At 44.7% G+C, this 12,564-nt stretch overlaps 1 protein-coding gene across 6 annotated transcripts in view; it reads right to left on the reverse strand.

Moving 5' to 3' along the window:
* MICU1 (mitochondrial calcium uptake 1) overlaps positions 1-12,564 on the reverse strand; it is a 104,051-nt gene that overhangs the window by 14,685 nt on the left and 76,802 nt on the right. For all 6 annotated transcript variants that reach the window (XM_075758985.1, XM_075758984.1, XM_075758981.1 and 3 more), the window contains one exon: positions 1,469-1,606. In XM_075758985.1, coding sequence (XP_075615100.1) covers positions 1,469-1,606 — 138 coding nt within the window. The remainder of the gene's footprint in view (positions 1-1,468; positions 1,607-12,564) is intronic.

Here is a 12,564-nt window from a genome sequence, read left to right on the forward strand (position 1 = left end):
TAAAACCCCAAATCACAGCAAAAGAATCGGCAGTTTGGGAATGTAACAACAGAGCTGGTATTTTCTGCTAGATACACACCACAGTTAAGCATTTTTTGCCACAAAAAAATCAAATAATCCCTATTAAAACTCAAGAGGAGCAGAGGTATTGGAAAAGCCAAATCTGCAGTGTCTTGCTCGAAGATCAAATAAATGGACACAAAACTGCAACCCTGGAAACATCAATGGTCTTATTTAAGCCGGCAACAAAGAGCTTGAGGAGTGAGATTTCCAAATACTAACAAGCGACGCGTCTCAGCTCCAATAACACATTGAGACCATCTATTGCTAACAGCCTATTAAATACTGAGCCTAGTGTCTTTCATAACATGAGGGAATCTGCAAAAAACCTGCTTTTTCTGGCACTTCAGGGTCACGAGAAGCTGCAAATACCATGGTTCCTCTGGCAGCAACGCAACTCTGAGCATTTATAAACTTTTTTGGCATTATTTGCAGTTAATAGAGACCTATTAGTCTACGTGCCCCGCTGCTTCAGTACACCTAAATTCTACTCCAGAACTACCAAAAGAGGGAGAATATTGGGGGGGGCGGGGAAGTGTAACTGGAGTGGCTTCATATTAACTGAGAATTCCTGTGCATCACAGGAATCCAGTTAAGGCACCAAAAAGGGACAAAACCAGACTAGACCCTGGCCAACACTTGTGTTTTATAACACACTGTCCATCTAAACCAGTTAAGAAATAAACACCAGTTCTGATGTTCGGAGAAAGTGGCTCTAAAACAGTCAGACCAACCCAACACACAGGCAAAAGCTTTCCATCCATTCTCATTTTGGCAAATTGCTTGTTTATAACCTAGTTAATAAAAGAACAATCCATCTTTATAGAAGCAGACATGAAATTCTAATACTGAAATAATTTGGTGGCCCATACTTGCCTTACCTGATAAAGCACGTCCTTTCAGTACGGATGTCTTATTTCAAGGTCTCTCACTAAATTAATGAGTGTGTAGGATCTGCAACCTTGTTCCTCTCTAAATCACCAGTAATTAAAATAATTTTTCACATAAGTTCATAACTAAATAATAAACTGCCCAGTGCCAGCAGCTAATTAATTCAAGGTCGAGTCAGTAACTAGAAAAACGTCTTCAATATTTATTCTGGCTCCAGACCCAGCGTGCTGTTCAGCAAACAGAAGGTTTTTTTTTTGTTTTGTTTTAATTGCAGCATCCATTTTAATAGGGACAAAACCTACACCCCAATCCGGGAACTGACCGCTGCACTACCACCTCTTCCATCCCCTTGCTGCTGGCAAAGTATTTATCACCTGCAAAGTCAGCGTATCTTCCCACACTGCTTAACAAGGTGCGGGTGCTTTTCTCGAGAAGATGGAGATTACTCATTTCTCAGCACTGTGCGGGATAGCTGCCCCCACCGCAATTTCCTGAATTTGCTGTGAACGCCACTGACCTCTCCGTCTTGGAAGTGCTTCTTGAGCTGCTTCAGCATGACCGTGAGCTTTTTGGATTGCACCCCACTGTAGGCCAGCAGCATGCTGCCGAACTGCCGCTCCGTGATCCGCCCCTCCACCGGGTCGTGTCGCTCAAACTAGAAGGGAAAAGAAAAAAGAAAAAGGGAGATGAAAACTCCGTCCAGGGGAAGAGTGTAAAAAGGCACTGTAATAAAAATGAACGTTGCAGGAAACACTGCTGAAGGAGAAATCCTAACGCATTTGAATATTCGCTTCCCCCCACACTGCCTCCATCAATAAATCAACATATTCCCCACATGCTGGGGATAAATTCTGGAAGAAGTCTTTGTATCTCACCCTCCTAGTTTTACCTCACAGGGGAATAGCGTTTGTAGAGCTGAACTCAAGTCAGGAAAAGGCAGGATGATTACTTTAACTTGAAACCGAGCTAAAACAAATACTAAGGTGTTCTTCACAGGCACTTCCAGCTTGGACATCTGAATAAGCATCCAAAGAATTTGGCTGCTGCAGTGACATTTGCTGATTGATCAAAAATTCGTGCGGGACTGAGCTAACACACGTGTGCTTCAAAGGAAGTATATGTAGGAGGAGTCCATGATTGCTATAAAGGGGGCTGGTGGTTAATAAACCAGGAAAGAAAAATCTTGCAGGAACTGAGCCTCATTGTAGCTCTTCTCTGCTCCAAGCCCTGTAGAGGTGGATTCAGGATGGGAAGGTTCATGGAGGTCTCCAGACCTCACCTTCCCCTGTCCCAGAAAGTACTCCTTGTCCTAAGCCCCTTGCAGATCCTTAGGAACACTGCTGTGAGGCCCCTGCAGAACCTCCCACAAGCCTTTCAGCAGAGAAAGGTCTTCTCCATTAATCCATCTCTCCAGCACTAGTTAATGTTCTCCTGGCTTTCGCTGCAGGGGAAAAGGGAAGAGCAATTCTCCCGACTCAGGAGGTGCTGGGTTTGAGCACCGCATCTCTGCTTGACCAATAAAGCAGATTTCATTTTTTCCTTTTTTCCCCACCTCTTTGTGGCTCCAGAAACATCAACGTCAGACTTCAACAGACTTTGTTTCCACAGATCTCAGCATTCAGGATCCTTTATGTGATTTCCTTCAAACTTACCAGACAACATATGACCTACACTGCAGCTGATCACAAGCCAGAAGATGACATTTAACAACAAAATGAATTTTTAAACTCCTAGGGAACAACTCCGTACCACTGTCTTCACATTATATTGCTCGGTGAATTAACCATTTCTGCCTCAAATGCTCTTCTGCGCTGAATTACGCAGCTAACATAAAAGGCACCCAACCGAGATCAAGGTGGAGAGATGAAAGCTGGCAGATCCACCAGCCTTACTTTCAATCCCTCTGTAGGCAGAGCTCAAGACAAAGCAAGCTATATATGCTTTTAATATACAGTGCTCTTTAGCTACGCTATGTAGCAATTAGGCTGCTTGCAAGCGAGCTGTTACAATTTCCATGCTAATACCAAGTTGAGGGTAAATATTTTTTAGTTATTAGCATAGTTTGGAGGAAAAATATGTGTTCGTTAGAAAGCAGAGGCAAGTGCTTTCTGCCATGTTTGAAGTATGAGACAAAGTTTTATGATACCCAAGAGACACAAAAATTCAGAGTCAGTACTGTTTCAAAAGCAGCACCAATGCTATTTTCTACTATATATACTACTATAATATTCCTAATTTCAGCTCCAAAGGCACAAACTAAGATTTTTCTACCAAATGCCTTCAAATACCTCAAGTTTTAGCCGAGCATGAGATAGCACCTTTTATTAAAGGATAAGAAACGGGTCCAAATATCTCAAATCAATCTCATAAGCAGCAAATATGCTTACAAGAGTCTCAAGTCAGCATCTAAAAGCCCCCTGGTTATTACTGATAAACTAAGCAATTTTATTTGGTGGCACCTATTAGTAAGCATTTATAGCTAGAGAATAAGCAACGGGAAATAAAATGCTTATTTCTCCTCTGATTCAGCTTCTGGTCCTCAGGGTTTTAGGGATTTCCTTGGTGGGAAGCTGCAGTGGACTGATACATCTAAATAGCCACATGACAAATTTTTCCCCCAAAAGGTTCTCTGATGCCACTTGGCACCCACTAATCCTTTTACAGTATGAAAACGAAGCATACTGGCCCAAAAGTTTCTCGGCAGGTACTTTCAACCACCACTCACGCAAGGAAAGGATGGATAGAGGTGATGCAAAACATGCAAACTTTGCGTTTGGGCGATCCGGTCTAGACCAGGTGCCAGGGATTCTTCTGTAGCAGGGGGAAAATAAAAATTGACAAGTGCTATTGCACTGGCTGTCAAAGACACAAGCCAAGGCAGGTAGGGAAAGCCCGTCTAGAGGCAAACCTTTCTACAGCGTCTGTTAAAAATAACTCCAATATTCAAGCACAAGGATCTCACCAGCTCTGAGCAGCGGTATCAAAACGTGAAGCACAATTAAGATGCTGATGCTTGCGGTATTTTTGGCGTCTCGCAAAAATTTTTTGAAGATTGAGTGCCCATCCTACTGCCATTACCCGAGTCTCAATCCCAGCAGTAGCAAGGGCCTCACCTGCAGCAGACCCACTGCGTGAGACAAAAGAGCTTCCTTATACAAATCTCTTCAAAGCACAAAATCGTCCTGAAACCCTGTGAATAAACCAACTCATTCCTCCCTCCCCCCCGCAGGCTCCAAAACTGGTTCTGACTTAATTTCTGCAGGTGGTCATCAGGTGCAGTGATAAGTCCAACCACCATACAAATATTACTCACCAGAAATAAAAAAGAGCCTGAAAACAACAGAATTAGCATTTCTTATTCTGGGTTTATCTCACAACAGTGTTCATTGCAAAGGCCAGCCTAGAAAGGGTCTGGCAAGCAAGAGCTGGTCAACAACCAGTTTCCAAATTCAAGTATAATGACCACTGAACTGAGGAAAAAGCAATAAAATCACGGTGATGGGTAAAGAAAGTTCAAAACTTGCCTCCAAGCTAATGTCAGATACATTGAAATTAATTACAGAAGGGATGAGTGGGGAATGTCATGTAAAGATGATGCAGAAACATTTTGGTGACAGAATTCTGCCTATTTTTTTTCTGATATGTTAGCGATCGTGTTTATTCATAAAGAAACTTGGCTTAAAATTATTTGTGAGCGCAAAAACCTTGATTTCAGCTTTAAAAACAACAAAAAAACCCCCTACCCAAAACCAAAACAAAAAACCAGCTAGCACTGACACCCCGTTTCCCAACTCTCTGTCTGGGAGCAGACGTACCACTTCTGCGCTCTCCTGCCTTCTTGAATGTCTTCTGGCCAACCAAACACAGCTCACCCATCATCTCCACTTGAAAATGAAGGAGGGTGCAAAGCCTACAGTAATTTTCTTCTTTCAGTACTCAAAACACAGTCTACAAACAGTCTTAAGTGTTAAAATCCACTAGATATTTGAAAAGGCAGGAAAGATAGCATCCTTTCCCAAGTAACCACGATCCTTTGCCATCACGCATGTGATGTTACTGTACAGATTATTTTTCCAGTCACTCGGGGGGAAAAGAAACCAAGCACCCAAATCCCACACTGAGATTTATTATGAGCAAACCAGTCCTCTGACAACCTTTTTTCCTTTCATATATCTTAAAGAAAGGAAAAGCACAGCCAAGGCAATCGCTCAGCTGGCATCACACAGTACCAGCCGGCACGGAGCAGCTCCCATGCATGAATAGCCACCATCAGGGAAACTGGGGAGGGAACGGGGGGGGGGGTCCTGCCCCCCTCTGAACTGCAGCCCCAAAAACCTATGCACGCACCACAGACAGCCAGTGAGTCCAACACCTCCAGAGCAGCTTCCACCCACAGCCACTTGGTGCCAGCAGTGGATTCTGCATCTGCACACCGGCAAGGATACAGTACATAATGAAATATAACGCGTTCCAGTGTTCTTCCCGCAAGCCAGGATGCCCGAGATGCTGAAGAAATTAGCCTAAAATAATAACAGGCAGTATTTTGAAATTCATTAAAAGCCAACATGACATGCAAGGAAATCAAAGGTGTTCATGGGAGGGTAAGAAGGCAGGAGGAATGAGGCACTGTACTTCACTCTCCCACTGCCAGCCTGACCCAGCTTCGCTAGCCCAGTCCCAGCAGCCAGTCCATACACCACATTAGGATACCTTCCACAATCATTTAAATGACAACACGTATTTAAGATTATGGGTAAAGTACTCCCACCACCTCAAAAAAACCTCCATCAGACAGGATGAACATCTTCCTGTTCCTCTATAAGCTGAAATGTGGGTAAGCTTCCTTCTAGCTTAGCCTTCTGTCTGAATAAATAACCCTACTCCCCTTTCTTCAATGCATGGAGGAAAGGCTTCATCACGAGAGGAGAGCAGAAAGCAAATAAAAACACATTTTTGTCTGCTTCCACATCCCCTCAACTACCTAACTTTCTAGAAAGGCAATACAAGGATCCACCATAAAACAAGAAGACACATAATAATCCCTCTGCTTCCAGACTTCCCTATTTTTTCCCCCACTAACTCAGTCCAGCTTCTCCTGCAGGAAATCAAATGCCAGCTCCTGAGAAGCATCCAGCCTGAGCCAATTCAGAGACACCACCACGAGAAACATCTTTATTCAAAAAACAAAAGAAAACAAAACTCAAAAACCAGAACCTGCTGGAACTTCTTGAACACAGACATTGGTTTCCTTTCATCTCTCCTGCCACCACCAGCTGGAAGGCTCATTGCTGGGAAATGAAGCAGCTCTGATGGCTAAGGAGCCATCTGGCACAGGCAGGAGGACATCCTCTGGGTCCTCCTTAACCATGGAGATTGACCATCCACCTCACAAACGCAGACTTTTCCAATCTGAGAAACAACGGGAAAACCAGGAAATGACATTTAAACTGAAATTTTAGGGTACGAAGAGCATTGTGTCTCTACGAGCACAGTCCTGCAGCCCCAACGTGCCATATGTTGCGGGCTAAGGGCTGAATTGTCCCTTCCAAGGGAAAAAGGGGTCAAGCTTGGGTACCAGACACTCCTCAGGGGAAGACTTCTCATTCCAGCTGACTCTCCTCCCTCCTCATTAAATTTGTCATAACCAATAGCATCAATATGGGAAATTTCTACCTAAAACCCCAGTGCTGAAACCCTGTCTAATCAGAGATTGCAAGTATAAAAAAAAAACCACCTGCTTAAAAACCAGGGAGCAGCATGTTGTCACTGCTGCCACCAGACTGAACTGTGCCCAAGAGAGCAACACCAGCTCTGCCATTGCCTGGGAAGGGATGTTGGAGCACCAAAAACCTCACAGAGGGCTTAGCATCACCGCACAGCCACAAAGGGATGTAAAAACCTCACGCTTGAGAAGTGGGATTTCTTCTCCTTCCTAACCTGGCACTGCATTCTTGGTCCATACACTGAACGGTGGCTTATTTTGTTTTGCTCGCTTTGTTTGCTGGAAAAGATTGTTAAAATAGCCATCATGCTCTTCCAGTGGCTGCACTCGGCATAGGTTCAACCGGCATTTAAGATCAACCAAAACCAGCAAGAGCTTCAAAGCCCATCGACACGAGAGGGGAAACACCCAGCACGATGAAAACACAGCTCTGACTTCTAAAGCAACACCAAAAGAAAAAGCAGCGACACCTCCCATGCTGTTTGCCGATTACCTTTAGGGTGCAACCCTTCCAGCAGCCCTGGGATGGGGAAAATCAGCTCAATCTGTGCTTTGGGACTTAAATCTATATTCCTGGGACTTATCCCGCGACTGGAATACCAACGGCTGAGCCACACAGATGAAGGGATAATCCATGCTGCTTTTTCTGCCATTATGCCCGTAATCACCAGTGCACGGGCTCATCTGAGAGTTCCTGCGTGGACTCGCTAGTCTATAAACAGCGGGAAAGAATACGAAGTGTGGTCACATCCCAGTTCTAGAAGGGATATTAAACACAAATACCACGAGGCATAGTAGTCCAGCTGTGCAAGAATCAGCATCTTCAACTTACTAGGGTTTTATTTTTCAGAAATACTCCTAAACCCACTTTCTGTAAATTTGATGTAGATATTCTTGAACTTCAAAAACTAGCTGCATCCAGGCACCCTGGCAATATAATTCCTATCCTCTTTAAACACTTATACTAGCAAAATACCTAGCTATATTTTAACAGGCTCTTAAATTTCTAGGAAGGTTTCTCCTAAAAAACAAACCATACATTGCCTAAAAATCTCAAAGCAAGCATCTAAAAAAATAAATGTGCGCGCGCCACTTTTTATTTCCAATTGAGACAGCAAAAAAAAAAATTCTACAAGGACTTTTGGATGGAGAGAAAAGTGTTGAGGGATGATTTTTGAGCTTATTTATGCTGGCTAAACACACACCAATAGCAGAAATATTGCTAATACTAATTCTGTCAGGTTTACGGGTATTTGAAAAAGGTGACCTGTTCTGAGAGCCACAGTGAGCGTAATAAGGAATCAAAAGGGTCTAGAAAATAATGATTTGTAGGGTAATATTCAGATTCACAATATATGACCCTTTAAAGTGGTATTTGCTCAAAGCTTTATTGGACAGGCTGTAATACATTATTTATCGGCAAACTACTGCAGCACTGGCTCTGTTTACTGCTTGGTAGAAGCAGGCTGCCAGGATCTCTTCTCAAGTTGCATATACAACTATGACAGAGGAAGACAAAAAAAGGGAAAACACTGTACATCTTCCTAAACCCCGGCATTTCCTCCCTCCAAAAAAATTTAATATATTTGGAAGCTCTAGTGCTAGCACAGGCACCAAGTTATAGCCAAAAAAAAGAAACAGAGGCAAAAGTTTCTAAAGACAGTTTGGAAAGATCAAAGGCTTCAAAATAATATATTTTTTGTCAATTACGCTGAAAGGTTCCAGTGCACATGGATCTAAACCCCTGGGTTTTGCAAGGTGAAACCCAGACTGCTCCAGATACAGACTGGCAACCTGCTAAGAGCCACTGGATGGGACCAACAAATCCCAATTGCATTATTTGGTAAAAACCAGTTGAAGAAACAGCTCTAAAGATTATCAGGGCTACCAACAGCAGGAGAAATGCAAACAGGAAGGACGTGGAGGAGGAAGTGCCAAACCCAGCCCGAACCATCATACACAGGCTGTTCGGGGCATCACCCTGCAACGCTGGGCAGTGCAAGGAAAGTCAGTCCAGAGCTTCATAACCCGTACAGAGAAGCAAAGCACGACCACCACGACCCACCTCCCATGCCTGGAGGAGGCTGAGAGGCTCCCTGCCTGCAGCGCTGCAGCAGCTCCTGCCCCGATGTGCTGCAACGCCGGCTGCACTGAGCTGGCATGCTGCCTGCTGCTGCCAGAGGTCCCAGCTCCACCGGGGACAGGCAGACAGCATCACGAAGTCCTCAGATTTGGAAACCACTTCTGAGCCTCGTAAAACTAGCCAGACCATCTGAATTATTTAATTGCCCATGAACTCTCTCGCCTACTTGAGTCTGTAGACTCAAGCATGGGTTGTACAGCTGGATTAGGTCAGGAAAAACACTCCCAATGCTCCCAGTGGCAGCTTGCTTCTCTTTTTTATCTTAAAAAAAAATATGAAAGAAAAGGGAGCTATTTTCACATGAGAAAAATCCAATCTTCCGAACGCTTTTCCCGTTTCATACTTTCCTTCTGCTCTCCGAGAGCAGCTTAAGTGAATATATAACAGCCAGGTTAATAATGTACATCTGTCAGTGGCAGAGCAATCCCAGCAGACCAGGTGTTTGATAGATGCTTTTGAGGTTTCATTGACCTTGGCATGCCACTGCTGCCTGCAAGGGTAAAAAAAATTAATTCCAATCACCAGCAACTTGTTACACTTTAATGAGCAATTAAAAAAAGGTTATGTAAAGATGTCTGCACCTGAAATTCATCCTCATGAATCAGAATAACTTCTTGCCAGCTCTGAAAAGATCTGCATTTTGAAATTTCAAGCAGCAGAGGAATGAAAGGAAAGAAATGTAGAGGAGAGGAATCAGTAATACTAAGGGGAAAGGACACATCTGATAAATTAAAGGGAAGCACTCGCCTGACTGCTGGGATGGAGAGGGGGAAGAGATGGGCAGCCACCTCCCACTGCTGCTCTCCAGATCTGGCTCCATTCCTGCCATTCCTGCCCTTGACAACAGCCCTGGTACCTCAGCACAAGGAACGGCGCAGCTTTTCCATCCTACACACTCACTGAATGAGAAAAGAGCAAAGTTCAGAAGCGGTACAAGTTCCCAGTACCCCTGCAGAGATACCCAGAGGATGGTGGAAATGCAAGTATTGGAACCAAACACAGATAAAAATCTCTATGGAACTGATATACACAATTTTATTAAGAAATATAGCACTCTCACTGCCTGTTAGAGTTTACGCTGTTTCTGCTTGACCTTGGCACTCAATTTGCAACGAAAAATAAGTTTGCAGCAGTTTGATTCAGCCTCGCAGGGAAAAGGGACTGCCTGCATCCTGCTCCCACATCCTTAATGCCCCAACACAAGCAAAGGCGGGAGCTGAAGCACAGGCAGCAACAGAACAGCTCTGTCTTTGGAGCTTTAAAGGGGAAAAAAAGAGCAAAAGAACTAATGCATTTGTTCATATAGCAGAAGGATAAGGTAGAAGTCTGACGCCTGCTAGAAGAACTGCTCATAGGAAACTTCCCAACCAGCAATTTTAGCATGCTGTTTTCGCGCAGGACTTGATTTGTATTTATTTTCGGTCATGCTTAAGAAGCTGGCTGACATTCTCACCCAAGGAAGCACAGCAAGTCTGTCGGGCGATACAGGTTTCATTTTTTCTGTGATTAATAAAACACATTGCCCATGCTCCCGCAGGCACTCTACTCGAGGGTCCACGGGAAGATAGAAAACATGCAGCCCTAAACATCTGCTTTGATTTTTGTCAGCTAACGGGGACATTGCAAACGCCTCAGCAACAAAACAAAGCCGCAGAAGCTTCCGAGATTGTTCCTGCCTTTCCCACCTCTCTAACAGCACAAAACTCAGCACGAAATCCTGCGCTTGTGCTGCGCTTGCCGGGAACGAGCTAGTGTTGGTCCGAAGCGTGGATTTACATGCCCAGGTACATCACCCACCTAACCCACTGCCAACACCTTCACCCAGACGTTCCCAGCCCCTGGCCCATCAACTTTTGAGCTTTACCTGGCTCTTGGTTACCTGAATTGTGCGCACGCGAACAAAAGCATCTGCACTAACAAGCTTATCCCTTCTACTTTATGGACTTGTAGAGTACGGACAAACCTCCACACGCACACTCTTGTGGCAGTGTAATTAATCAAAATACCACTCTTGGGATTCTATTTGCAGGGGTCCTACAAAAGGCTCTGCTGCCTCCATGAGCATAGGGCTCAGCGTGCTGCACTGCGGGAGCTCGGGAGTGGATTTACACACGCTTCATAAACCAAAGCAGCCTGTTGTTACAGAGCAAAACCCTCTACCGCTACTAACGATGCAATAAATAGAAATTCCAATAAAATCCTTAAACAGCTTCCCCTGCAGAGCTGCTGCATCAGCCACACTTAAGTCACCCGGTTCAAATACGAGCAAAGCAGCAGCATATACCATAGTGGGTGTTTTCTCACCAGGCACCGCGATGGTTGCCTTAATCAGTCCATGAAGCACCCATCCCAAATGAGGAGATGGCAAAGCTGCTCCTGTGCATTCCGGTGACATCCCAGCAGTGCTCACAAGCAGCTGCAGCACCTCAACGCATGTGTATTGTCACACCCATGCCAGGGAAGCTGGCATGTTTCTGGACCGCTGACTATTTTGGTCCGCTGACGACAGGACGTTCTCAGCTTGATGCTGGGTACCTGCTTGGTGTCACTGCCCTTAACCTCAGCGCGTCGGTGCCAGTCGTAGCGCTGCAACTGCTCGCTTGTCACTGCTGATGGAGTAGACCCAAGTTACAGCTAAGACACAATTTAAGAAGTGGCTGCCTGAGTGCTTTCACTTGATTTCAATCCAACAGGTATGTTGGAGACGACCACACAGCCAGACACGGTCTTCCCATGCTCATGCAGGTCAAGTACGGAGTTGACTGAAACAGAGCCCAAGGGCCCGTGCGCCCATCACTTCTCGAAGCACACCAGTTAGCACCCCCAGGATTCCTCACCAAGCATTTCACAGCTGATGTGCAGATGCTTCGTGTGCTCTTACGATCCTCAGGCCCCTAAACCACCCCGCAAGCTGATACCCGACTTCCTCCACCTTTCAGAGCAAAGCACTGGACGGGTTTGATTTCTCTGGCATGGATGATTTCCCCACTTGCTTTTGCAGCCCATACTGGGGAGGAATTAGTTAGGAATAGTGTTTATGGCATCTTCTGATAGAGGCACAAAGCACAGCTTTTGGTACCTCACCCATGACAGTGAACTACTCCCCCAACCCCCCTCACCAGCATTCTCCCTTCTTAATGAAAAAGGGACTGAAATTCAACCTGTCTTGTATTTAAACTAAACTTTCCCTGGTGCACATTTAAGCCTTTCATTACCTGCTCTGCCATTACTGATTGATGAAAATTACTTGCCTCGGTCTTCTTTATAGTGACTCCTCATGTTTACTGAGACAGTTATATCTCCCTTCTGTCTTTCCTTTAAGCTGCACATGCCACGGCCTCATAACTTATTCCTATTTTTCAGATTTTTTTTTTCCCCCCATACTAACATCCCACTCTGAATTCTTACCAAATCTTTGGCTGATACTGGACAAAAACTGAATGTCAGCTTTTCCCCAAACTCTGAGACAGCAGGGGCAACCTGAAAGCTTCACGTGATCCTTTCCATTCACACGCCAAGACAAAAGCAGGCTGCCAGAAGCTTTGAATGGCATCACAAACATGATGTCCAAATCATTTCAACTGCCTGCCTAGAAATTCCCAGTTTACATATGTATACGCTGGGCTGTGGCTCCTTAACTACAGCATTCCCTGACATGAAACTATTCATGGAGGTCAGATGATGCCATTTTTAACTGGAGATGTCACAAAATTCTGTCATCCACAACTCCTTCACAGCTGTCCATCAC

Source organism: Balearica regulorum, chromosome 7, assembly GCF_011004875.1.
Source record: "Balearica regulorum gibbericeps isolate bBalReg1 chromosome 7, bBalReg1.pri, whole genome shotgun sequence".
In the NCBI taxonomy this organism is placed as follows: domain Eukaryota; kingdom Metazoa; phylum Chordata; class Aves; order Gruiformes; family Gruidae; genus Balearica; species Balearica regulorum.